The sequence below is a fragment of the Mesoplodon densirostris genome, chromosome 5, assembly GCF_025265405.1.
Source record: "Mesoplodon densirostris isolate mMesDen1 chromosome 5, mMesDen1 primary haplotype, whole genome shotgun sequence".
NCBI classification, from domain to species: Eukaryota; Metazoa; Chordata; class Mammalia; order Artiodactyla; family Ziphiidae; genus Mesoplodon; species Mesoplodon densirostris.
Window position 1 is genome coordinate 888399 of NC_082665.1, and position 27851 is coordinate 916249.

A 27851-nucleotide genomic window follows, 5' to 3' on the forward strand; every position below is an offset into this window, starting at 1 on the left:
CACGGAGTGAGGGGCAGGTTGGCGTGGAGCCCTGGACTTGTGGACAGACTGTACCTCCAGCATGACCACACAGATTTGCTTGACACACTGGATGATGGCGTCGGGGGTCCCCGAGATGGTCACTGCCCGCTCCGTGGAGTTGGGCAGCATGTCCCCGGCCACCTGGACCTGGGCACCTGTGGACTGGAGAGACCAGACGTTGGAAGGGGCCCCACCGAGCGGGGCAGTGTGCACTGCAGCGGCACTTCCTGGGTGCCCCCGGGGGTGTCGAGGGCACAGCACGCCTTGGGACACCCCCCGACGCTGCCCCAGGTCACCCCTCCACGCCCTCCGCACGCTCCGTCTGGAGCCCCCGGGGCAGCCCCATCCAGCTCAGCCCGTCGCTGCCAGGGCACCGTGGACCTGGAGCAGGGTGGGCGACGCTGGATGTGGGAGCGGCATCTCAGGAGACAGAGTTGTTTTCAAATATGTGGAATTCTCTCTCTCTGTGGAGTTTGAGGTCACAGAGGAAGATGGATCCCAGTCATGGGGCCTAAAGCGTGTGGCCATCTTTCCTGGAAGGAATCAAGCCTGGGGGCTGCCATCCTTTGGGGAAGGGAAGGCCTCGGGCTTTCCTTGGATGAGGAACTTGTGAAGGTAAGGTGGGCCCCTCAGGCAAGCCCCACCCCAGCTGGGACGGCTCAGCGACTCTTAGGAAACGGGGCCTGGCAGTGGGAGCAGGGGCCTCCCGGGGGCCAGAGCCCATGCCCTGGAGCCCAGGACTGGGTGGAGGGGTGCCACGGCCACGTCCCGGGAGTCAGGCCTGGGCTCCTCTGCGTGACGCCCACAGCAGGGGCTCCCACGGTCACTCTGCCTTGTGGCTCGTCCCTCCCCTGCTGCAAGCTCTGTGCTGCAGGGTCTGCAGGGACCTGGCTAGTGTTCTGCCCTAGGGACATCCTGACCACCAGTGTTCGGCTCCCGGGCAGGCGGGGAGGGCTCGTTACCTCCCTGATCTCCTTGATCTTGGAGCCGCCTTTGCCGATCAGGGACCCGCACTGGCTGGCGGGGACCACCAGCCTCAGCGTCACCGGGGGCTTGCTGGTGGCTGGGCTGTTGCTCATGCAGTTAATGATGTCCTGGGGAGGAGAGGCACGTGCGTCGGCCGGGAGAGCCTAGCAGGCTCCGTCGGGGGTCGGGGGTCGGGGAGACGAGGACGAGGGGGAGGCAGAGGCACGAGGCAAACGGCTGAGGGTGAACAGCGGGAGGACACGGTGGCCGGGCTGGGCTGGTCACAGGGGCTGCGAGGCCAGGCCAGGCTCAGGGGACAACGGGGGGTGGCTGGAGAACACAAGGGGACCCCCAGACGTGCACGTCTGGGCAGTCGCGCTGCTGCCGCAGGGTGGGGCGCAGACCCCCAGGGTGCCTGGACTCAGGGTCTGACCTCTGTCCCTAAGGCCTGGCGGGCAGAGAGGGGCTTGGACAGAGGGTGATCCACTTGACAGAAGGACTTAACTCCCCAGCTTGATCACCCTTCGAGTAAAGACACCAAATGCATCTCCAGATGACTTTTAGCAATTTCAAAAATACCAGAAACACATAAAAATCTTAAGGTTGAACTCACTGACAGACGTACACAAAAGTGCACAGACACATAAATGCGTGTACATTTCCCGGGCCTGGGTCTCCCTTTGTCTGTCCACATCTGAGCCAAGCTAAACACATTGGGGGTCAGCTGCTGTGGACAGGGCTGAGGCCTGGACGTGGCCGCTTCACTGCCGGTGCCAGGCCTTCCCTGAGGACTCGTGCTCTGGGGGCAGGCCCTGAGGGACTGCTCAGTGAGGGAAGGGGGCCTTGGGGGAGGAGGGACCCTGGCCGGTCACCAGGTGGACTGGAGGGGGCAGTCCCCAGGGAGGCAGAGGAGGCAGAGGGGCTGAGAGGTCCCCTCTTCCGGGACAGGGCTCCCTAGGTGCACCCCTTACCTCCTCAAACTTGTAGGCGATCATGGCAAAGGCCTTGAAGATGGCATCTGTCGGGCCCGTGATGGTCACAATTCTTTCTGGGCAGTTTCCTTCTGAGATGTTGATCCTTGCCCCGCTCTGGGAGGGAGATACGCAGACCCCAGAAACTGGATTAAAAGCCTTGGGGCCGGCAATGGGCTGGATCCTAGGGCCTACTGGCCACCGGGGACTCCTGCAGGCTGGTGGCGCCCGAGCCTCAGCACCGATGGCCGGTCCTGTCCTACTGTGCTCGCTGTGACCCGGTCATGACCGGGAGGGCACCTGAACTGCTGGTGTGTGCTTCGGGGCTCCGCATGGCCACCCCTCACTCACATCCCTGCCATGCGGGGCTCCCGGCGGGTCCTGGCCGCATGGGGCTGGGCGCAGAGCTGCTAGGAGGCCCTGGCCTCCTCCCTCCCGCCCTCCCAGAAACAACATGCAGCTCAGGGCGCCAACTCACCTCTTCACGCATCTTCTTCACGGTCTCTCCTTTCTGGAACAGAGGTTCAGACAAGGGAGGGGGTCACTCGGGCTTTCACCACAGGCACGGAGGCTGGGCGCCCCAGCCCTCCAAGGTGGGCTCCAGGCCCGACATGCTTGACTCCCTGGCCCGCCCACCACCCTGCCCAGGGCACGGGCTGTGGGGTGGGCAGACCTGGCCCCAGGGACCCAATGCGGTTCCACGCTTGGCCTGGGCACCTGCTCCACGGGGCGGGTTTGCACCCATCCCCCAGCCTCACCGCCAGCAAAGCGGGGACCAGGCCCTCGGGTGATCCCACGAGGAACTTGTGAAAAGAAGCCTGACTCTGAGCTCCGGGGGTCCCCCCACCATTCAGGGACCACGAGGGACCACGAGGGTCCAGCGAAGCCAGAGACGGTCGCAAGGAATGGGGGTGCGGGGTCCTGGCCCATGTCTCTCCTACATGCACCCAGCTTCCAAACCAGTGCTCACTTTCCCCGGGGGAATGTTTCTTTGAGAATGGACTCACCACCACTCAGGCCGGAGGTGGGAGACTGCTCCCAGGAATGCACGTGGGAATTGGTCCTGAGCTCTCAAACTCGGGAAGAATGACTGGCCACCAGGGCAGGTGGGCGGCGGGGCTGCCTCGGGGGATGACTCCCCAGCTCCCACAGGGCTGGAGACTGGGAAGCTCTGCGACCAGCCTCATGGGGGTGCAGCCTGAAGGCGACAGGGCAGGATTCCAGTGGGATCCTCACTGCTCGCCTGGCACACACCGTGTGCGGCTCCCCCCCTGCACAGGGGTGCTCCAGACCTCACTGTCCCTCTGAGATACCCCGGTAGAGGCAGAGTTCACTCAATAATTACCTTCCTGGGACTTCCCTGGTGGCGCAGTGGTTAAGAATCCGCCTGCCAATGCAGGGGAGAATGGTTCGAGCCCTGGTCCGGGAATATCCCACATGCCGCGGAGCGACTAAGCCCGTGCGCCACAATTACTGAGCCTGCGCTCTAGAGCCCGCGAGCCACAACTACTGAGCCCACGTGCCACAACTACTGAAGCCCGCGTGCCACAACTACTGAAGCCTGCATGCCTAGAGCCCGTGCCCTGCAACAAGAGAAGCCACCGCTCACCGCAACTAGAGAAAGCCCGCGCGTAGCTATGAAGACCCAAGGCAGCCAAAAACATAAAAATAAAAAAAATAATTACCTTCCCGATGATGCTGCCGACTTCCTGTAGGAAAAGAATCACAGAAAGATGATGTCATAGAGCAGAGGGAGCAAAAATCCTGTGACAGGCACCGCGAGGCCGTCCACCTTCCGAGTCGTGAGTGAGGAAGGGAGACTGGACGGTCAGGAGGGAGCGGGCTGGCAGGCTGCCCTGCCTCTGACCGACAAAGAGAAAGGGAATGGCCAGCTGCTTTCCAGATAAACATGTCAACAGGTATCACCTGTGCACTTAAGGCCTCAAGGAAACCCTGCAAGAAATGGATGAAAGATAAAATCTCCCCCCGTGATTTTGAGATGTATAAAAATTTAGCGCTGCTATTGCTATTTGACTTTTTTGAAAAAAGGTAGAACATTGAAAGACTCTTGAGCACACCGCCATGCTTCTAAAGCCTGGGGCCCGCAATGGTTCACACGCGCTCCCGGCCAGGAATGCCCGTCGCAGCACCTCCCTGCCTGGGACAGACCCACGAGGCTCCGCCATGGCACCTCAAGGAGGCGGGGCCGGCCTGCTTCGAGCTGCAGAGAGCAGCTCCCACAGTCAAACTCATCTTCCTTATTACAGTGAAGCCCTCAGCAACCGCAGTGTCCTGGGGAAACGCCCCAGTTCTGCGAGGCCAGGAGGGCGCGTGTGCAGCAGGGGCTGTGGCAGCAAAGGGCAGCTGGGCACGGGCGGTGGGTGGCCCCTCCGGCAGTCACCTCCCAGGGGCAGGGCTGGGTAGTTGCTGCGGCAGCAGCTGCTGGAGGTGGGGCCATGCATCTGACCTCAGACTGTCCTCCACGGTACACACCCAGCTCCGGACAACCTTGACCAAATGCCACCCACCCTGGGAGCGGGAAAGGCAGTCAGCATCCCTCCATCACGGAAAGGGAGGCTCTAGGTGTGAGCACCAGCCTCCGGAAATCTAGGGAGAGCAGTGCCCCAGGCACGATGCCAGCCTCTGCCGTCCCCTGGGTTTCTTATGGTACAAACACCAGACAGAGGAGCCAGGATGAACCCTGTGCTATTGGACTGGAATGGGGGTGTGAACTCAGGGAGCCCAATTTAGAGATACATATGCAGATGTGCGCAGACATAGGTGTGTATGATTCTACACACACCCACACTCACACATACAAGTGCACGCGTGCGCGCACACACACAAACACATATTCCCTAGCTCTGTCTGGGGCCCACAGTAGCCCCAAAGCCGTGAGCACCCCATGTGCCCACCTCTGGGCTCTAATACCATCCCACCAGCCTCCACTCAAGAGAGCTGGGTTCTCTACAGAAACGGCTGATTCCAGGACCAGCAGGAAAGCAAGGAGGAGCAACAGCGGTGTGCAGAGAAGATGTGCAGTCAGAACGGTGGGTCCCCCCAAAAGGACACAGGCCAGCTCGGTGGGGCGACCACGGCCAAGTCAGGGACAACGTGAGCATCAAAATCAATAATGACAGTTCAGGGACAGTGCGGGGACAGTGTGGGGACAGCATGGGGGGTGATGCGAGCAAAACAGCAAACCCTGCGTCCAGGAAGCCATGAATGAAGCAAGGGTGGCACACAGGACATTCACGCAACACCTTAGTACCCGCCAGCAAAGACGCCCTGATGACTGTGGAAGAGGAGTTGGGGAGGTGCCCAGCAGGTGCCCCCACCAAGTGACACCCTGAAATCTGGACTACCTGATAGGAAAGCTTCTGGGACACTCCTGCCAACGGTGAGAAAACGTCAGAAAAAAACCAAAGTGAGGGACATTCTTTCTACAGAAGAACTGGGCAGGAACTTTGCTTTCAAAGCAACAGGCAAAGGAAGCGTGGGGAGCGCCTGTCGGAAGGGCAGCCCTGGGACGACCGGTGCATGTGAGGGGCCCGAGCCGCCCGGCCGGCACGTGTGCGTCAGTGTTAGTGTCCCGGAGGAGAATAAGTCGGAGATCGCTTAGAATTTTAAAAGCCTAATATGAGATGAAGACCCCTGCGGTGGGCCTGCCTCCCCTCCCCTCTCCGCCCCCGTACCTTTCCGTGCATCAGCAGGCGGATGGTCAGGGTCACGTTCAGGCCACCTTCTGAGACCTTGGACTCCATCCTTCTTCCAAACTGTAGCTGGGGGAGGTGGCTCAAGGTGCCGAGGGTGCCGTGAGGAAGGACAGATGGGGCCCAGATGGTGTCACCTGGCAAGGGAAGGCACACATCAGGTGACCGGGCCTGGGCGGGCGGGTGGGTTGGTGGGCTGCCGCCTTCAGCATCGCTGCTGGGGAAAGGCAGAGGCGTCCCGGGCACCCCAGTCAGCACGAGGAAGGGCTGGTCCAGGGACTCACGGTGTGGCACCTGTGGGGGCCTGGGGTACATGGCAGGGGGGATGGGCCTCAGGGGAAGCCTGCCAGCGAGTGACCTGGCCTCACTGCTGACTAACGCATGGTCCCGGGCCTCAGTGTCACGTCTGTGATGAGGGACACCGGACCAGCTCCCTCAGCCGCTGGAGGGGAAAAGGGGTGACCAGCAAGCCTGGGGACCCCCATGTGTCTGGGGAGTGTCTGCTCTGCTGTCACCTGGGATCTGCCCATTTCCCACCACACTGGTGCCAGAATCCTCCCCGTCACCCTTAAAAAGCCAGGAGATTACAGACCTGTGTTCCCTTTATGTCTAGAGTCGAGATTCCTCAGTTCTCCTCATTCTAAAGTGGATTCAGTCTCTATTAACTAAACTGCCAAACAGCTGAGTGTCCCCCTTTATAAAGTTTTCAGAAAATGCTTTACATCCATATCACGGGTCCGCTTATTGTATAATTTCTGCAGTGTATCGGTTCAGCACTTTGCCCTCCAGGCAACATTTAGGCTCCGTTTTAAGATTTACAGGCAAGGAATGGTCACAGTAGCGGACCTGAAGGACGGTTGGAGAGCGAGGTGCGTGTGAGGGTGACCCAGCCTGACGGTGTGCAGGACACAGCCAAGAGGCCCCCGCCCAAGGTCCGCACAGGGTCCAGGTCCGAGTTCAAACGATCGGAGTGGCACCAAATAGACACAGCTCCCTGCCACGCAGACACCCTGCAGCAGCCCTGCAAAGCCCTTCCTAAGCTCAGGGTGCGCGCCAAGGCTAAGGTGCCTGCACGGATGAACCGGACGGCGGGGCGTCCAGGCGGGGACAACACGCCTCCTTTTTAATTAGAAACATCTCCTCCAGGGTCTGGGGCCATCTGTTATGTAAATGTTTCCAGCCCACGGTGGAGAAAGTGGGTCAGCGAGCGCCAGGGGTGCTCCAGGCTGCAGGCTGTCAGCCGGCATCAGTCACACGGGCCAGTGAGTGCCGGCCTGCTTCACGTGGCCACGAGTGGGCATCCCAGGCCTCCGTGGACCGTGGCCACAGAAGCAGCCCCGGGGGCTGTTCAGGTCAACCGGACTCAGTACCCCGACCCTGAAGAACCCACCCTGAGATGGCAGGCGAGGGGTGCCAGGAAGGTGGGGGTATCCTCTGGCCATCCCGCCAGGGCCCAGGACACCTCCCATCAGAGGCCACCCCAAGTGTGCTGGCCCTGCTTCCCACCTCTGTGGCTGCCAGCGATGCTCTGCAGGAAGCAGCAGGTGCACTCCTGTGGGTACAGCCGTCCACACCCAGCCAGGCGGCCAGTCCGCAGAAAAGGCCTCTTCCTGTGACATGCTCCTCCCCACACCCGGTGTCCAGAAACCGGCAGATCCCTCTCGCCAGCGAGGACCCCTCCTTCTGTCCTCCTCATGCTGGGGATTTAATGTATTTTACTCCACTTGCTGAGAGGAAGAGGAGAAGCAGACATGGTCCCCTGATGGCGCCTGGCAGGGCCCCCCCCCTCGCCTCCCCCCACCCCCGGAAGCCCGTCTAGTCCGTGGTTCAAATGCCTCTCTGTGCTGACACCATCCTCAGACGCACCCGAGCCTAGATCTCACCCTGCACCCCACTCCCTGGGCGCCCTGATTTCTGACGGACGCCCCAGTCCACGTGCACGGAGATGGGCTGTCATCTCTGTGTTCTGCTCATGCCCAGACCTGGCACGATGATCCCTCCTCCGACCCACCCCATTTGTTACCAAATCCTGACACATGGGGGCAGGGTCCGCGATTTATTCCTCTTTTCTAGTGTCTTGAGGAAGAAGCTGGTGGCATGGATTTAAAATCTTACTTTTGGCCTAAAACAATGTTTAGTTCTATAAATTTCCCTCTACATGTAGCTTTCGTTGCATCCCACAAATTTTTATATTTGTGCTTTTTGTCCACTCATTTCAAAAGACTTAATTTCTCTTTTGATTCATGGGATATTTTGAAGTGTGTTATCGAGTTTTCAAATATTTGGAGACTTTCTAGATAGCTTTCTTCTGTTGATTTCAAATTTAGTTCCATTACAGTTAGACAGCATATTTTGTAATACTTGAGATATTTTAAATTGATTGAGAGTTGCTTATGGACCAGAACGTGGTCTATCTTGTGTGACTGGGTGGGATGTTCTACAGATGTCAGTAGAGCAAGGTGGCTGGGCATGCTTTTCTGTCCACTTATCTCAATATTGAGTAGGGATGTTGACGTCTCTGACTGTGATTGTGGATTTGTCTGTTTCTCCTGCAGTTCTATCTTTTTTTGCTTCATGTATTTTAAGCTCCATCGTTAGCATCGTAACATCTAGCACTGTTATGTTCTGTGGATGAATTGACCCCTTTACCATTATGAAAGATGCTTCTTCATCTCTGGTAATACTCTTGACTCTGAAACTGACTTTGACATTAATACAGACACCCGACCTTACTACTGATTAGTGTTAGCGTGGTGTCTCTTCTTCCATCTCTTATTTTTAATTTATTTGTGTCTTTATATTCAAAGTGAGTTTCTTGTAGGCAACATAGAGTTGCCTACAGAAACTTTTAAATCTTTTTCGACAATCTGCCTTTTAATTGGGGGTGTTAGGACTCTTCACGGTGATTGCTGATATGGTTGAGTTTAGGTCTATCACTCCACTATGTGTTTTCTGCTTTCACCATCTGTTCTTCGTCCCCCCGTGTCTATGTCTCCTCTGCCACATTTTGGATTAATTGCATACACTTTGTGATTCCACCTCGTCTCCTTCATTCACTTACTAGTCTCCACTCTGGGTTTTGTCACCCAGGCGGTGGCTTCAGGGCTTAGGCACAGACCTCTAACCTGACTCAGCCCGTGAGCTGTGGCCTCGCCGCCTGACGGGTGCAGGACAACCCGACAGCAGGGTGTTCTCCTTTCTCCTCCCGGCCTTTGCCCTGTTACTGCCACACATTTTAGTTCCACCTACGTTATAGATCCTACAGTAGTTTGTTTTTAAAATTTAAACAGTCAATTCTCTTTTAAAGGGATTTGGATAATAATAAAAGTGTCTTTCATGCTCAACCATGTAGCTCTGCTATCATTTTTCTTCTACCGTAAGAATTTCCCTTAATATTTGTGTGTGGCAGGTCTGCTGGTGACGAGTTCTCTCAGCTTTGGGCGTGTCTGGACAGTCACCTTCTTCTGAAGCCCGTCTCACCTGGTGCAGAATTCCAGGTGGGCCGTGCTGGCCTTCCCTCCTCTCCGCACTGTGTCCGGAGGGGTCTACGGCAGTGTCCCCTTTGTCCTCTGAACGTAACCTCCTCTTCTCTAGCATATTTAAAGGTGTTTCTCTTAATCTGAGCAATTATGTTATTATGCTGTGCCTTGTGTTTTTGTTCTTGGGGCTTCACTGAACTTCTTGGATCTGGAGTCTTAGAATTTTCATCAAATTCGGAAAATTGCAGCCATTGTTTTCCCGAGTATATATTCTGCTCCCGCCCCTGCACAGGGAGGGCCTCCACCTGCAGGCATGCCAGGCTCTGCCCTCTGTCCCTGTGTCTCACTCCGTGAGGTGCCATTTCTCCTCTGACTCACTGGACGGGCCGCTCTGCTGTTGACCATCCAGCGCACTTGGCATCTCGGATGCTGCAGTGTCACCCCCAGAAGCCCAGCCCGCGTCCTTTTCTGTGTCATCACGTCTCCACTGAACATGCTCGACCTTCCTCTTGCTTCCTGAACACAGGCTGTATAGTCATAACGATGACATCAGTGTCCATGTCCCCTGGTTGTATAACTGTCGTCGTTTCTGGGTCGAGGGCCAGGCAGTGGAATGCAGCCCTGACAATGCGTGACAGTGACGAGAGCGCTTCCCGTGTGGGTCACAGAGTGAGCGCCGGCGGCGCCTGGTCACTTCCGGGGGCAGCACAGCCACACCCAGCAGCCAAGGGTGGAGGAGACCCAGGCGCTGCCTCAGACGAACCTGAAGGCCCGGCTCGTCTCTGAGCCGCACGGCTCTTCCTGATTCTGTGGGCGGGATCCTGCCCGTGGCCAGGGTGCCCTCCTCGGTTTAGTACCATCTATAAAGAAATCATCCAAATCTGACCACCCGCTTCCAGTGCACGGGAGACACAAATCCATTTCGACCGCTTTGCTCGGCTCCTCAGCTGGAGGACACGAGTCACCTCGTCCCGCTGACGCAAAGCCTGAGGCTGGAGTTAAGGGAAGGGTGGCCGCAGGGACAAGGCCCAGGATGGGAACCCACAGCCCTCCACCCGCAACCCAGGTCTCACGTTTGCTCTGATCTCTCCTGCGCAGAAAGCCTGCAGGCGCCCTGCCACAGATCCCAGTGTCCCCGGCGATGTCGCCCAGCACCGGGAAGGGACACTCAGTCCACGTCTGTGGCGTCCCGAGGAAGGACTCTGGCTGCCCTGGTGTGGGTCCTGCACTGAGGCCACCGGGGGAACCAGGGCTGGGAGCTGGCCTCAACGCCCAGGCAGGGCGGAAGCAGCCACGTGCTACATCCACGTGTAACAGAGCCCCCTGGTTTGCAAGGGCATCTGCCCCAGGATGCCAGGCTGGGGAGATCTGGGGGCATGGAGGCAGGTTTTGTGACACTGCAATCCCCTGTGTGTATATAAAACCTCGTATCCTTCCCTCAAGGACGTTGGGGCCACAGGTGGGTGTACACTCAGAGCCGAGGGGCACGTCCAGCAACACATGTCTGCGGCCATTTCCAAGTCCTGCCGCTTGCACTTTGGTGGGGAGACTAAGATCCAGGCGAGCGGCGGGGAGAGCGGGTCTCCTGGGGGGCGCTGCGATTCCCTTGGGAGGGAAAACGGGCTGATGTGACACTAGGGGAGCAGAGGGAGCCTCACATTTGCTGCACGGCTGGTCCAGGCTGCGGGGTCCGCCTGCAGAAAAGACCAGCCTGAGTCTGGAGGAGCCCCGCTGAGCCCGGCCGACAGTCCCCCCACTCAGATCTGGGCAGGATGGGGTGCAGGGCAGAGTCCTGACGATTTCTGAACGTACCCCACCCAGGCTTGTGTGACTGGACTCGTCTCCAGTCAAAGGAAACCAGAGGGCGTGGCGTCTCTGCTGCCGTCACTGGCCGTCGCGGGGAGCGCTCGCACCTGACGAGTCTGCGCCTCTCCCGCTTCGCTGGCCCCGCAGGACCTCTGAGCCTTCCGGCCTGCACTCTGCTGCCCCTACCAGCCACCAACTCTCGGTGTCCAAGGAGGAAGCCGGAGAAAGGTACATTCAGGAAGCAAACATCAGGGCTATCTGACATGCTAACTTTATAATCATCATGTACAGGTTCTGTTCACGTGTGTAAAATACACTCATTTACGTTTCACTTAAAACTCCTGGTGGATTTAAGAAGTCAGCGTCAATGGGTGGCTCTGGGTAAACTGCTGAAGCTGCATTTAGGAAGCTGGCAGGAGGGTGAAGTTACCTGTGAGGCCAAATGCCTGGTCACTGCAGAGGACTCTCCTGCCGCTGAGCAGCTATCCCCAACGGGAAGACTCCTGAGAATGCCTCTGGTGGCCCCTCCAGGGACACCTGCCTGGTGAGGCCACACAGCCCCCCACGCTGTGGCACGGCCCTGCTGGATAGGGCACAGGAGACAGGGTGTCAAAGGCCAGCACCAGAGCCAGTGCTGGCTGCTCCCGCCCCTGTTCTTTCCTACAAGAACACATAAATGCAAGACGCAGGTTGAAATTTGCCTCGTAGGTAATTGGTAATAAATAACTTTGTTAATTCAACAAATATTTCCTGGGCGATTACTAAGCTCCAGGCACTGTGCTGTCCTACAAAGAGAAGAAAACAGGGCACCTTCTTGAGGGAGGGACGGGCCTGTCAAGAAATCCTTATGGTGATACAGGAGCCAGAGGAACGGGAGGAGTGCTGGGCCCACATGGGAGACACCCCCACCCAATGTGGAGCCCTCTGGGTGTCAGTCACAGGCCAGGCTGAGTCCTCAGGCAGCAGCACATGGGGGCTGTGTGTGCTCCTGGGGGGAGCTCTGAGAAGGACTGTTGCCCCAACTCCCAGGACTGCCCATAGTGCAGTGGCTACACAGTTCATCCCATCCCAGGAGGGTGGTGTACCTGCAAGATTCAAGTCTGGGAAAGGAGACACTGATGTACCTGGTATCCCAGGGCTCAGCTGGTGGCCTAGGGCTCACCTGGCCGTCTTATAATGACAGAGCATGGAGGCCTTGGCACTGAAGTCGAGGTGTGTGTGTGCCACCCCTCAGGGCCCGATTCAGGAGACCCAGGTGGTCCTAGAAGCTTCATTTAAGGTTCTCCAGACTCCTTTTGAGCAAGGCCATGTTTGGGAGCCACTGGTCATAATCCCCACCCCAACTCTTCCCCCACTCCATCTGTTAGGAATTCTGGGAGGCTGCCAGTAATAGGAACCAACCAACCACATAACCCCGGGGGCCTGCTTTTCTCCTTTTGTGAAAGAAATCAGGAGGAGGCAGTGAGTTGGGGGCAGGGCAGATGTGGGAAGTAATGGTGAGGAAGTGAAGGCAATGCCTCCTTTCACGAGCACAACGCCTACATTATATGTATATAATGTAATATCTGGGCAACACTGAAAAGTTGCACAAAGGGGATACTCAAAAACACTGTCAATAAGTCAAAATGGAATTATTAAAAAATGTTGAGTAACCCACAGGAAGGCAGGAAATAAGGAAACAGAGAAACAAAACATAGGGAGAACAAACAGAAAACAAAAAATGAAACGGCAAACTTAAGCCCTAACATCTCAATAATTACATTAAATGTAAATAGTCTAAATTTACCAATTAAAAAAACAGAATGGCAGAGTGGATTAAGAAAAATGACTCAACCATATGCTGTCGATAAGAAACTCATTCACTTCAAATAGAAAGATGTAAGCAGACTGAAAATAAACTCATCGGAAAAGATGTGTCACACAACCACTAATCAAAAGAAAGCAGGAGTGGCTATAGTAATATCAGATAATATTGATTTCAGAGCAAAGATGGAGAGAGGCATTATATAAAGATGAGTCAACCCAGGAAGAAGCAATAGCAAGCAATCCTGAAAGTGTATGAATCAAACACTAGAACAGTAAAATATGTGAAGACTGACAGAACTGAAAGGAAAAATATAGAAATCCACAATTACAGCTGAAGATTTCAATACCATCTCAACAACTGAAAGAACAGCTAGGCAGAAAATCAGCAGGGATATAGAACTCACACCACCATCAATCAACTAACTGGACCTAGTCAACATTTATAGCACATCTGGCACCAGCAGAACACACACAGAATATATACCAATGCAGAGTATATCCTTGGCCATAAAACAAACCTCAACAAATTTAAAAGACTCAAAATCATATGGTGTGTTCTCAGAGCACAAAAGAATCAAACTAGAAATCAATAATAGAAATAACAGAAAAATCTCCAAGCACACGGAAACTAAAACAACACCCATTTAAATAATCCTCGGGTCAAAGAGGCAATCTCAAGGGTTATAAAAATATGTTGACCTGAATGTATAATGTATACCTGAATAAAAATACATACCTGAATAAAAATACAACATATCAAAAATGGTAAAACACAACTAAAGCACTGCCTAGAGGGAAATTTATAGCACAAAATACATATATCAGAAAAGAGAAAAAGTCTCAAACCAATAATCTAAGCTCTTATTTGAGGAATCTAGAAAAAGAACAAAATAAATTCAAGCAAACAGAAGGAAGGAAATAAGACAAAAATAATTAAAATTGGAAACAAAAACCAGAGAAAATCAATAAAATAAAGAGCTGATTCTTTGAAAAGGTCAATAAAATTGACAGACTTCTTGGACGACTGACAAAGAAAGAAGACAAAACATCATTGTAAGGAATGAATCAGGAGCTATTGCTAAGAACCTTGCATACATCAAAGGGATAATAAAGGAACACTAAGAGCAGCTCTACACAAATAAATTGACTTAGATAAACTGACCTACTCTTTGAAAAAGACAAACTACCACAACTCATCCAATATGAAACTGATAATTTGAATAGCCCTACATAACTGTTAAGGAAATTGGGTTCATAATTTAAAACTCCCCTGCAAAAATTCTCCAGATCCAGATGGTTTCACTAGAGGATTCTACCAACAGTTTTAAGAAGAATTAATACCAGTTCTCCATAATCTCTTTCAGAAAACGGAAGAGAAGAGAAATAGTTTCCAATTCATTTGATGAAGCTAGTATTAGCTTGATACAAAAATCAGTACAAAAGATGGTACAAAAGACAGTACAAAAGGAGAAAACTGCCCTCAAGAATATTGGTGCAAAAATCCTTTAAAAACATTAGCAAATAGAATTCATCAGTATATAATAAGAATTATACACTATGCCCATTCTTCCAGCGATGCAAGGCTGGTGCAGTATTTAAAAGTCAACTCATGTAATCAATCATATTGACAGACCTAAAGAAGATATCAGTTGATTATATTGTGCAGAAAGGCAGTTGACAAAATTCAACACTCACTCGTGATAAATCTCTCAGGAAAAAACACAGGAATAGAAGGGAACTTCCTCAACTCGATAAAGAGCATGTACAAAAAGACCTGCGTCCAACATCACACTTAGGGTTAAATCCTTTCCCCTTAGAACAAAGCACAACATCTTCCTTTCACGGCCATTACTCACACAGTCGGGGGAGTTCAGTCAGTTCAAAAAGGCAGGAAAGGTAATGAGAGGAAAAGATAAAATTGTCCCTATTTGCAGATGACATGAACTACTTAGGTGTAAATCTAACAAAACGTGTAGGACTTATATGCTGAGAACTACAAAATGTTGAAAGAAATTAAAGATCTAAACAAATGGAGAGACAGAACACAAATTGCAAGACTCATCATAGTAAAGATGTCAGTTCTCTCCAAGTTGACATACAGCTTTAACATAATTCCTATTAAAATTCCAGCAAGAATTTCAGAGATACAGACAAGATCATTGTAAAATCTATACGGAAAGGCAAAGGAACTAGAATAGCTAAAACAATTCTGACAAAGGAAAATTAAGTAGAAGGAACAGGTCTCCCCAATTTCAAGAATCATTATACAGCTGCTGTAATCAAGGCTGTGGTGTTGGTGGAGAAAACCAATGGAGCAGATACAGAATCCAGAAACAGACCCACACAAACATGCCCAACTGATTTTTGACAAAGATCTAAAAGCAGTTCAACGGAGCAAAGACAGCTTTTTTCAACACATGGTGCTGGAGCAACAGGACATCCGTAGGCAAAAATGGACTTTTTGAACTAAACTTTAAACTTTATATAAAAATTAACTCAAAAAGGATCACAGGGCTTGCCTGGTGGCACAGGGGTTGAGAGTCCGCCTGCCGGTGCAGGGGACATGGGTTCGTGCCCCGGTCCAGGAAGATCCCACATGCCGTGGACCGGCTGGGCCCGTGAGCCATGGCCGCTGAGCCTGTGTGTCCAGAGCCTGTGCTCCGCAGAGGGAGAGGCCACAGCAGTGAGAGGCCCGTGTACCACAAAAAAAAAAAAAAAAAAAGGATCACAGACTTAAATGTAAAACGTAAAGCAACGAAACTTTCAGAAAAGAAAAGGAAAAATCCTAAGGGTCCATGGTAAGGCAGAATTCGTAGACTTGATACTAAAAGCATGATATACAAAAGGGAAAACTGATAAATTAGATGTGTCAAAACTGAAGACCTGTGCTTTGCCAAAAACATATTAAGAGGATGAAAAGACAAGCCAAGACTGGGAGAGAATATTTGCAAACCACACACCCAACACAGAACTAGTTTAAAGCATATATAATGATCAAACTCAACAGTAAAAACGAAACAATCCAATTAGAAAACGGGCACAAGACATGGACATTTCACCAAGAGGACAGACAGGTGGTGAACAAGCACATGAGAAGATAGACGCTCAGTATCATTAGCCATCAGGGAAATGCAAATTAACACCACGGGAGGGGCCATCGCTCGCTTGTCACAACGGCCAGAATAAATAGCAGTGGCCACACCAAGCCCGGAGAGGATGCGGAGCCGCGGGCAGGCCACTCGGATGCTGCAGGGATGTGGCCTGCTCACTTGGAAGACGGTCTGGCAGTTTCTTAAAAAACTAAACACGCAACTACCATTCGACCTGGTGGTTGCACCCCTGGGCATTTATTATAGAGCAATAAAAATTTATGCCCTCGGGCTTCCCTGGTGGCGCAGTGGTTGAGAGTCCGCCTGCCAATGCAGGGGACAAGGGTTCGTGCCCCGGTCCGGGAAGATCCCACATGCTGCGGAGCGGCTGGGCCCATGAGCCGTGGCCGCTGAGCCTGCGCGTCCGGAGCCTGTGCTCCGCAACGGGAGAGGCCGCAACAGTGAGAGGCCCGCGTACCACAAAAAAAAAAAAAAAAAAAAAAATTTATGCCCTCACAAAAGGCTGTGATCCTCACAAAAGGCTGTGATTTTATTTGTAATTGCCAAAACCAGGAAGCATCACCTTCATCCAGTGGCTGGTTAGCCAATCACGGTGCATCCCTGCCAGGGGCAGCGTGACAGGGACGGCACACGCGGAACCCACTCCGCCGCAAAGCGGAACAAACTGCTGATGCGCTCAGCAACGGGAGGAACCTTGGAGAATTAGGCTGAGTGAAAAAAGCCAGTCCCCAAAGGTCACGCACTGTATGATTCCACTTACACGACATTTTTGAAATGACAAAATTACAGAAATGAACAGATCACTGCCTGCCTCACTCTCCACTCTGCTGTCCTCCACCCAGCCTCCGTGGCCTCCCTTCCTGTGACAGACTGAGCTCCAGCCAGCCCGGGGTCTGGGCCCTTCTGCCGAGGGCACTCCCTGCCAGGCCTCCACCTGCACCCCCAACCGCTAGCACCCCCTCTCCTGTGCCCCGTACCACCACAGCCCTGGCCTGCGGGCAGAGGACACGTTTATCTCCTCCATTTAACACGGAACCAGCAGTTCCCCGTGCCATTCCGGGGCCACCATGAGCAGAAGCCCATTCAGTACCTACTTAAAGACGGGGTGAGCACATGCAGTGGACACCGAGCCCAGCTCCATTTCTAGGGCCTCACAGGATATTCTGGAATCAGAATTTAGCGATTTCTAAACTCAAGTACTCATGGAACATCCAAGATGATATTTCCATTTTTCCCCAACCACTCTCGTTCATTCACTTGGTCACCAGTGAGGGTCTGCTGTATGTTGGGATGGGAGGGGCCCCCTGGGGACACACACCGCCGAGGGCAGGATGAGGCCCAGCTTCCGGGCAGAGCCGGGACACAGGGGCCTCCTCCCTCATGGCCAGGTGGGGACCCGTTCCGGCTGCATGATCTTACCCCCCTCCCTCCCAGGCTCAGGCTGGTTTGCAAACCCACCAGTTCCCAGGAGAGGGCAGAGGAAACACCCACAAAGGAACATGTCTTGTGAGGCCAACAAAAGGATGCAGAGAAGTACCAGGAAGCAGAGCGAACCGCGGCCAACCCAGCTGCCCCTCTCTTCCACATTCTCTCTTCATCTGAGTTGGTCCGATCTGAAAAGTGAGTTTGTTTTCAATTTCATTGGTTTCTGGTCTTGTTTTATTATTTCCTCCCTTCTGCTTGCCTTTTCTTTTCTTTTAGTTTCTTAAGGTAAAAGCTTGGATACTTGTTTGCAGACGTTTTCTCATGTTAGCATTGCATGCCATAGGTTTCTCTAGAGGCACTGACTTCCTTGATTCCTACCAAGTTAGAGATGTGCGTTTATTATATATATTATATTATTTCCCAATATTCCAAAATATTTCCTAAATTCCTTTGATACAGCACATTGCCCACATTATTTAGAGGTGCGTGTTTTGATTTTCAAGTATTTTGAAAATTTTCAGTTACCTTTGGTTACTGATTTCTAGTTCAGTTTCACTCTGGTCAGAATATATACTTTTTGTGATTTCAACTGTTTTAAGTTCGTTAAGCTTTTGTTTTTTTTACACAGAGCATGGTCCACCTTGGGAACACCCCGTGTGCCACGAGCCTGGCCCTCCTGCGGCCAGGTGTGGCGTCCTGCAAGGCCACTTGTCCTGTCAGTCACTGGAAGTGCAGTCGGATCTCCAGCTACAATCGTGAATTTATCCTCCTCTCTGTTCTATCAGGTTCTGTCTCGTGTGGTTTTGAGGCTCTGTTAGGTGACGTATGTACATTTGGGGTGGATGTGTCTTCCTGGAGAATTGACTGTTTTATATTCACACAATGTCCTTCTCACCCCAGTCACCGTCTCGTCCGGAAGCCTACTTCTTCTGACATGTAGTGTAGTCACTCCAGCCTGGTTTTGATCAGTGTTCACATGACATATCTTTTTCTGTCAACCTGCCAAGAGCATTATATTTCATGTTGGTGTCTTGCTGGCTGCACACAGATTGATCTTGCTTTTTTTTCCACTCTGACCATCTCTTACCTTTAACTGATCTGTTTACACAATTTACTTTTTATATTTCAGATTTAATAACTGTCAACTCTAATGTCTGTGTATTATACGTGTGTGTTGTATAATTATGAAATAATTTTAGATTCAAGAGTAGCTGCAAAAATAATACAGAGTTTCTGTGTACCCTTCAGCCAGCTTCCATCTGACATAACTGCAGTGCATTAGCAAAACCAGTAAGGGACACTGGTCAAACACTATTACCTAAGTGGCCCCAGTCTGTACACGCCCTTCTTTTGGTGTATGGGTCTATGAAATTTTATCACGTGTATAGATTTCCCTAACCACGCACACAAGTGGGACCACCATGCAGAGTTCTGTAGGTGGTCCCTTCATAGCCGCTCACTCTCCTAGGCGAGCCCTGATCTGTTCTATGTCGCTACAATTGTATCATTTCAAGAACTTCATGTAAATCCAATCAAACAAATGCACTCAGCATAATACTGCTCCTGAGGTCTAGAACCCAAGTTGCTGTACTTAACAGAAGTCTGTTCATCTTGGTGGCTGGGGGGCCTGGCTGCACCACGACTTGTGCATGCAGTTACCCCATGAAGGACATCTGGGTTGGTTTCGGCTCTGGTGGATTACAAATAAAGCAGCTGGCAATAACAGGGTGCGTGTTTTTGTGTGAACACAAGGTTGCATTTTTCTGTGATAAGTACCCAGGACTGTGATTTTTTTTTAACTTTTTATTTTATACTGGAGTATAGCCGATTAACAATGCTGTGATAGTTTCAGGTGCACAGCAAAGCACGACTGTGATTATTGAATCATATGTTAAGTATACCTTTAACTTCTTAAGAAACTGGCAAATTATTTGCAGGACCAGCTGTGCTGTTTTCCACCCCTCCACTGCCCCGCAACCCCAGGCCCCTGCCCAGGGCAAGACAGACCCAGCACTCTGTTCCCATCAGCACTTGGGGGTGTCAGTGTTTTACTTCAGCCATTTTTATAGACGGTGGTGACGTCTCCTTGCGACCGAATCTGCTTCCTCCTAACAGCGAACGGTGCTGAACACCCATCCAGGTGCACATTTCCCACCTCTTCACCCTGTTTGGAGAAGTGTGTGCTCAGGTCTTTTGTCCATCTTCTAACTGGACTGTCTTGTTTTCTTTCCATGGAGGTTAAAGGGCTTGGCTTTTATGCTGTGGACACAGCCTTTTGCTGGATATGTGATTTACAATGATTGTCTCTGAGGCTCTGGTTTGTCTTTTCATATCTTAACAGGATCTTTCGTGAAGCAAATGCTTCTAATTGTGAGGAAATACAAGTTCTCAATTTTATCTTCTATGACTTTTGTTTAAATTTTTTATCTTTTATGAGCGAGCCTTCTTTTCCTATATTTTCTCCTAAATAGGTTATAATTTTAGATTTTACATTTGGATATTTGATCCATTTTGAGTTAATCTTATGTAAGGTGTGAAGTTCAAGTCTAGGGGTTTTGTTTTGTTTTGTTTTGTTTTATGCATTAGCCAATTGTTTCAACACCACGTTTTGAAAAGACTGCCCTACCTGTATTAAATTGCTTTATTACCTTTGTCAAAAATCAGTTGTTCATACGTGTGTGGGTGTATTCTTGACTCTATCCTGTTTGATTATGTAAGTGCCTATCCATCCGCCAATACCACAATGTCTGGATTACTGCAGCAGTATGGTGACATAAAATTACTCCAACTTCTATCTTTTAAAAAATTCTCTTGGTTTAACTAGTTCCTCTGTGTTTTCACATAGATTTAAAAATCATCTTGTTTGCATCTACAAACAGTCCTGCTGGGCCTCTGACAGGAGATGCATGAAACCTGCAGACGCACTTGGAAGCACTAGCACCGTTACACTGAGTGTCCCGGCTGTGAACACCGAGGCCTCTTATTTAGATCTTTGATGTCTCTCATCAGTATTTTCTAGTTTTCAGCACACAAATGCTGTGCCTATTTTGTTACACAGATAGCAAGTATATAACTTTTTGGAGTTCCTGTAAATGGTGTGTTTTGAATTCTGGTTTCTGATTGTTCATTGATGGTATATAGAACAATATTGACTTTTGTATGTAGACCTTGTTTTCTTAACAACTTGCTAATTATTACTAGTTCCAGGAGTTTTTTTTTTGGTAGCCTTAATGGGATTTTCGAGGTAGACAATTGTGTTTTTTACAAATAGAAACGGTTCATTTCTTCCTTTCCAATCTGTACGCCTTTTCTTTTATGTACTTGTCATACTGAACTAGCTAGAGCTGTGTCCTCTGTTCAGCAGGAGTGGTGAGGGCAGACACCCTTGTCTTGTTGATGATTTTAGGGGGAAGCAGTAGTTTTTCACCATCAACTCTGATGTGAGTTGGTAGGTGTCGCTTACGCCATTGCTCCAGAACCAAAACCTCATTTGATCTTTTATATTGATTCAATTGGCAAAATCTATTTATAACCAGTACTACTTAGTGAAATTCTGATGAAGCAAATTTTCCAGTCATTCTTTTTTAAAGGAATATTCAAATCAAAGGAATTCTAGTACAATAACTACTGTCCTAATAAGACATGTAGCTATAACGTGCAGCCAGCCGCACACGGTACACAGGCTTGCACTTATGCAAATGCACTCTGTCCTAACACAGGAGGGCCAGTCCCAGCCCTGTTTTACATATGAGTCCCACAAAACTGAGTGACCACAAGTTGGCTGCAGAGCTCATACGCCTGACCAGCAGACAGGTGAACTAGTCAAACATATACCACTGACAGCGTTTGTTTCAGATGTGAAGAAGGGAGACCCACCTTTTTTTTTTTTGCGGTATGTGGGCCTCTCACTGTTGTGGCCTCCCCCGTTGCGGAGCACAGGCTCCGGACGCGCAGTCTCCGGACGCGCAGGCTCAGCGGCCATGGCTCACGGGCCCAGCCGCTCCGCGGCATATGGGATCCTCCCAGACCGGGGCACGAACCCGTATCCCCTGCATCGGCAGGCGGACTCTCAACCACTTGCGCCACCAGGGAGGCCCGAGACCCACCTTTGAAAGTGGCATGTGATGCCCGAGCCCTGAGGTGCTCTTCTCGGGGGAGGGCCAGTAGACTTGGACATTAAAGCAGAAGCCCTTTTACAGCAGTCACGCTGCCTACAGTGCAGCACGCGTCAGCGCGAGATTTCTCGCCCAGAGACGGCAGCTGGAGGAGTCTCGCCAGCCAAGGCTGCGGCGAGCGCACGGCGGCTCTGCCCCGTTAGCTGTGCTTTGTCCAGAGCTGCACCCAGGGCCTCAGCTGTGCTGGGGAGAGACCGTGGAGGGGCCCTGGCGGGGAGGGCCCACACACTTGATTTATCCTGTTTAACAGTCCACTGCCCCATCAGGCTGCAGGAGGCCAGGACTGCACGGACCCACAGAGCTTCTTGGCTGCTTTTGGCTCCTGGAGGACTCACAGTGTGGAGCATGTCCTTGAGGCCGGGGAGGAGGGCAGATTCCTGCAGGAAAATGCTCCTGCCGGTCTCAGGTAACGTTAGAAGACATTCGGGCCGACACAACGTGACTCCAGTGAGCGCTGCACACAGCCTGCCGGCTCCTCACTCAGGTGTCCGGACAGACAAACGTGCCAGGCTGGGAGGCTCACTGCCTGCTCACCTCCCTCCCTGCTCCAGAGGCCATGGAGCGCGGGTCTTTCCTCTTGCTGGGAAGGTGTGGGCTTCACCCAGGGATACTCTTGTCCTACATCTGGGGAAGTGCCCAGGGTCTAGGGTGTCACCTACATCAGAGCGTATGGCTTGCAAACATTCCAATTATTTCAAATACCCCATTTCAAGATTAAGAACACCTCTGTTACAGAGATGGCGGGACTCCCTTGGACCCGACTCTGGTCCTGCGGTGAGGCCTGGGTGTGTGTGGACTTGACCCTCCTGAGGCCGTGGCTCCCGGAGCCCGACTTCTCTGTGCGCCAGCCACTGCACACAGCAGGTGCTCAGCCTGTCTGCGCACCGTTTGCCTTCCCTGGACCCTCTGGCCACAGTGGGAGGCTGGCCACGGCAGGGACCGTCCATCTAACGCTCGGTTCCTAGCAGGGGCCTGTGCTGGGGATGCAGGACCAAGCAAGGAGCAGCCCTCACCCTCCAGGGGCTCAGTTTGGTGGACAAGCTGCAGGCTGGTCCGCTGGCCGTCCAGAAGGCTGAGTCCACGTTCGGTCCCTCCCCCGCCCGTCGGCTGTGTGCTCCAAGTAGGTCAGAGAGCTGAAAGCGCCTCTTCGGGAGGAGAGGACGGCTGCTCACGGCCTCCGGGCCAAGGGGATGTGAAGGTCCAGAGGCTGGGGAACGGTCCCCATGGGGAGCGTGGGCGGCCTCCCTCCTGCCCCCCCCCGGACGGGGGATGGGACATCTGGATGGGGCACCAAGTGCAGGCGAGCCGCGCGTCAGGAGACGTCGGAGACGAGGGCGGGAGCGCGTGGAGCCCAGCCCTTGGGTCTGCAGACTTGGTGCTCCGCAGGCGTCGGTCCAAACACAGCTTGAGGTTCCTGATGTCAGTGCAGTGGACTGGAGGCCGGCGGGAGGGAAACGGCGGGACGGAGCCGTGCTTATCCACCCTACCGTCCGGCGACGTGTCCCTGCACGTGTGTGTGGTGGGCGGCCGCCCAGGACATCAGGATGAGCTGGGTGCGCAGCACAGCACAGAGGGTAGAGGCGGGTGCAGCCCAGGCAGAGCCCCCGGGAGCCTCCAAGGCGGAGGCACAGCCGCGGTCATGCGGGCAGCAGGCCCCTCACTGGGGAACCAGTCCTGCCGCGGGCCAGCAGTTCCAGCCTCTGGTCAGCTAGGAGCTCTGAGTCAGATATTAACAAACAGAATCGGCAATATTGGAGGACTACTAGTCACAATACCTCAGTGAGGTTTACACCTGGAATAGACAGGTAATTTAATACTGGGAATTCTGTCAACATGATTAATAAATTAAAAGATTAATAAATTAAATAGTCATACAAACAATAACAATACCTAAAGCTGATAAAACGTTTACCGCGTGCCAGGCCTAGTCCTCCCTGTAGCCCCGCCAGGAAGTGCCCCTCCATTTCACAGACCGGATGCGGGGCAGGGGGCTGGGGCAGGCAGGGGGCTGGGGGCAGGAGGCCAGAACGAGCCGAGGCCTCAAGCTGGGAAGCGCAGAACTGGGCTGCAGCCCCGAGGCAGGTGCTGGGAGGCACTGCACGTACCGCACGGCCTCCCTGGCCACACAGGACAGGAGAAGCGCCTTGAGTGCGGTCAAGACCATCTGCCCCGAAAAAGCAAAGCACTGGTTTCAAGCCTGTGTCCCGGGCACCATTTTTTACTGGGGAAAAGGGGGACACAGAGCTCTTATTTCCAGCTTCTATTACAACAAAGGGACATAGATGGTAATTTATACCAAGAAAAATGGGGGAATCAGGGAATAATTTCAGATAAACATAACAAAAGAAAGGGTGTTGCCCTGTTAGCGTGAAAAGCAAAAGAGGCCAAGATTAGTTGAGCTCATGAGATTTTTAAGGAGAAATAAAACCCAACCAGTTATGAGGAAAAAGGCTGGTTGGGGGCACTCTGGTCGGGGTTCCCTCCCGGAGCTCATCTCGGATTTGAGGTGGCGTCCGTCACAAGGCAAGAACAGAGCGGGGCCCCGCTGCCTGACAGGAACAGACTCCTTCACTTAGTAACCAGGGGCCCAAAGAGTGCCCTCGACCCCTCCCAGGGCCGCTCCCTGGGCGGCAGGCAGGCTGGCCAGTCCAGGACTTGCCTGAAAAATGTCCTCAGAGAAACGCACCCAGAGCCATCCCTCCTCTCCAGGCTCCAAGGAGGGGGGCCTGTCCTGGGAAACCCACCTCCTACCAGTTCACACCAGGAGGTCAGCCTCCCCGCCACACAGGGTCCCTCAGGGCAGCACCACCCCCATCCTCAGGACCCCGTCAGGACCCCGGAGAGCAGGCGGGGAAGGATGCTGAGGGCAGGAGGCCTGAGGCCAGAGTGGGGGTGGGGTGGGGGGAACCAGAAATGTGCGGACTCAGCCCTCCCAGGAGCTGGGCCCTGTTCTGGGCGCTGTCTCCCCAGGGCTGCCCGGGTATCACCTCGGCCTCCAGATGAGAGCAGCACTGGGGCAGAACCGCCAGTGGGAGGCCCCCCCGCCCCCCGCCCTGCAGCTGATGCTCCTGATGTATTTAATTCCCTGGACTTCAATCCTCTGATGGCCCGTTAATCCCGCAAGCCCTGCGCGGTTCACTCCCTGCAAGGCCTGGCGTGTTCTCTGAGCTGTGCTGGGGGAGCACAGGCAGGCGCGTGCACGGGAGGGGGCTCCCCATTCCCACCTCTCAAACACAAAGGCAGATGTGTAAAGCCAAGTACAGACACGGCGCAGGTAACCCGTACAGCACCCAAGCGGGGTCTAGTTCCCGACCTTGGCCGGGAAGAAGTGGGTCACATGAGCTTCGCAAGACAAGGACTGGGGACAGCAGGACCTGAGCTGAACAGGACAGAGGACTGGACCGAGCTGCCGGAGCCGACCGCCACCCTACCCCGAGGGTCCCGACAGGGCGCGGCCTGCGAAGCCTGCGGGCACTGCCTCCGCGTCCCGGCACCCCTCACCCATTTCCTCAGCACCAGCGCCGGGTCCTTGCTGACTGGGGACTGCGCTTGGGGGACAGGGACAGTGGTGATGCTCTGAGCGGTCAGCTCGCCGTGCTTCTGGAGGTCAGGCCAGGCGGCTGTCCTGGAGGTAGGCTGCGGACCCAGCCGGGGGACAGGACCCTGCCTCTTCCCTGCCTGCCCAGCCCAGTCTGAGGCAGGGAGCTCTGGAGCCGAGGGTGTCACCAGCTGACACCAGCTGTCCGGCCACCCACGGGCCCCCAGATGCCACTCAGGAGGCTCTGTGGCAATTTAAACCTCAGAAAGTCAGAAAAACAAGTTTCTCAGTCACCCAGACGAGCTGCTTTAAAAAGCTGCTTTATAATAACAGTGGGATCCTTTTAAAAATGAGCAAAAAGAACAGAATAAAAAGGCAAAACAAAGGGCAGCAGAACTGTCCCTGCTGAGGTGTGAGTGTGACAGAGTGGGCCGTGGGTGTGGGTGGACCCCTCTCAACTGGGACACGGGATCCCGGGGGCTGGGAAACAACTGCCTCAGAGCAGACTGAAGCCCACTCCTGGGGGGGGGGTCGCTGTTGTTGGGCCCTGTTCTGAGCATTTCCTAGGGACACACGTGACCTTTTGCATAAATATCACAGCACGTGTGCGTCTCAGCTTGACTTTAAAAGCAGTATGATTTAGAGGCTGTAAAACGCACAAAGCTTAAATCACAGCTGGATTTCACACCCACACTTACCAGGAGGTGTGACCACCAACTCACGACAAGGAACAACTCTGTATCACGGCTCAGCCCCAGCTGGAGAGCTTGCTTTGCGCCCAGGGTGCACTTTGGGGGCAGCCCCCCTCCCACCAAGGTCCCTGGGGTTGTCTGAGCTCCGAGCAAGGCAGGTCGGTGCTCTGTCGTTCCTCCCCTCCCGAGTGGGACTTCAGGGTGCAAACATGGTCACGCGAGACTGAGCCTTCTGTCACCGGGCATCGGCCTCCCATTTGGGGCAAAGCCCTCGGTGCCTCCTGGGCCGAGTGCCTGCGGGGTGCCCGTCCCCGGAAAAGGCCGTTTCCAAGTTGCCACACGTCCTGAGTCCTTCAGCTCATCATCTCGGTGCAGAGGCATCTGTGTTTGATGTGAGGTCAACTTCTGACTTGGTGTTCAGCTTCTTTTAATAGATAGCTGATGGACCCAACACCATTTACTGAATAGGCTTTCTGTTCTACCACTTTTATTAAAGCAAACAAAACAGACCCACCTCCCTCCAGACCAGTCTCCTCCACCGACATCCATCACTGGCTTCCTTACTCCTGCCCGGCGGTGTGTTTTTATACAGGTTTCTTTCCCTCTCCTTTCTTGCCTTCTTCTGGATTGTTCTTAACGATACCCCCCACCCCCGGCGCGGGGGCTGCCCGCTTGGGGAGTGAGCCCAGCCTCGGCCCTGCCCCCGCCGGTCCCCGAGTCCCTGAAGTTGCGACCGCCTAGGAGCAGGCCCAGCGCTGTCCCTCCCGTCCCCCGCTGCCGGCCGCCGCCTGGGGCTTGGCCTGGGCAGCAGGGGCGGCCGTGTCTCCTCTGGTTTCTGTGCTGCGGGCAAGACTGTTAGCAGTGGGGTCTCCATGTGGGAAGGGCACACAGGGAACAGACCCCATGTCACCGCAGGACAAGAGACTCTGCTGCCAGGTCACACGTGGGGAACAGGACACACACGGCTTGGCTGTGACCTTCCCCATGCCCACCCAGCCGCGGGCACCAACACCGCCGACCGCCGTCTGCCCGTTGGCTCCTGCGTGGCGCCGCCTGTGACTCTCACACTCACGGGCACCAGCGTCCCCAGGAAGGTTCTGTGGATCACACAACCAGGCTCAGCCCAGAGCTCCTGACTCAGGCGGTCGGGTGGGGGTAGACAAGACTGCTTCTCCAGAAGGTTCTCAGGTGGTGGCGGGGGTTAGGACCCTCTCGGAGAAGCACTGACGGGCACCATCCTCTAGAGCGTCATATGGGCATGCCCCGGAGAAGGAGCCGGGCCCCTCCCGGGGGACCGCCTGGAGCACCGGCTCCACCCCGACGGGCTGCCCGTCCTCAGACCCCAACCTCTGAAGCCCCCCGCCTCGGCCAGAGCCAAGACGGCTCTTCCAAGGCTCCAGCCCCGGGGGCGCACGGGACCCCAAACCTTCCTGAGGCTGTTGGGCCCGGCGACGTGCCTTTCACAGCGGTGGCTTTCCGCGCCTCCTTCCGCAGAGCAGGGGCCTCGCAGAGACAATGGGGCACTGGCGGGGTGGCCCGGGGGGCGCGTGCAGAAGGCGGCCCAGCTCCTCCCCCAGTCCTTTTGGTCCCCAGACGAGGCCGGATGGAAAGCCAAGAATGTCCGTCAGAGACCGGCCCAGGCCAACGTAAGCAGAAGGACAAGCTGCTGGCCGTCAGGAGCCTGCGAGGGGTGCCGGGGACAGAGACTGGCCCTCTGCTTAGGGCACCTTCCTCTGAGTTTGTGTTGTTTCTGGAAAAACAATCTTCTATTCCGCTGGTAAAAAAGGGCAAGTCAGTGCTCCTAACACTGGCTGGGCTGCAGGTTTACTTCCAGGTCTTATTCCCCCCCAGAGCCAATTATGGGGCGTAATTTACATGGACGCACATGAACCTGCTACCCACACAATGACCGAGCTCCATCCTGCCAGCCGTGAGGACGTACCTCAGGTGGAACAGGAAAAGGAGACAATGTGAAAACTGCATTGAAATACTGGGCACTTTTCCAGGCACAAAGGAAGGGTTTAGAATCACAAATACAAGAAAGATTGAAAATTCCTGCTCTATCTTAAGGAAATAGTAGAAAAATTTCCCTTTCTTCAAGATTGCAAAATGGATAAAGAGCCCTCTAGATATAGTTCACGAGACTCTT

General features: G+C 53.5%; 1 protein-coding gene across 10 annotated transcripts in view; it reads right to left on the reverse strand.

Annotated features, from left to right (window-relative positions):
• PCBP3 (poly(rC) binding protein 3) overlaps nucleotides 1–27851 on the reverse strand; it is a 211537-nt gene that overhangs the window by 21458 nt on the left and 162228 nt on the right. For 7 of the 10 annotated variants that reach the window (XM_060100331.1, XM_060100336.1, XM_060100333.1 and 4 more), the window contains 6 exons: nucleotides 5654–5808; nucleotides 3644–3667; nucleotides 2437–2469; nucleotides 1959–2075; nucleotides 984–1115; nucleotides 55–183 (listed from right to left, as the gene is read on the reverse strand). In XM_060100331.1, the coding sequence (XP_059956314.1) occupies nucleotides 55–183; nucleotides 984–1115; nucleotides 1959–2075; nucleotides 2437–2469; nucleotides 3644–3667; nucleotides 5654–5808 (590 nt within the window). Of the gene's footprint in view, nucleotides 1–54; nucleotides 184–983; nucleotides 1116–1958; nucleotides 2076–2436; nucleotides 2470–2965; nucleotides 3157–3643; nucleotides 3668–5653; nucleotides 5809–11386; nucleotides 11540–27851 lie in introns of those variants that run through there. The other 3 variants (XM_060100337.1, XM_060100338.1, XM_060100339.1) reach the window with 3 other exon arrangements.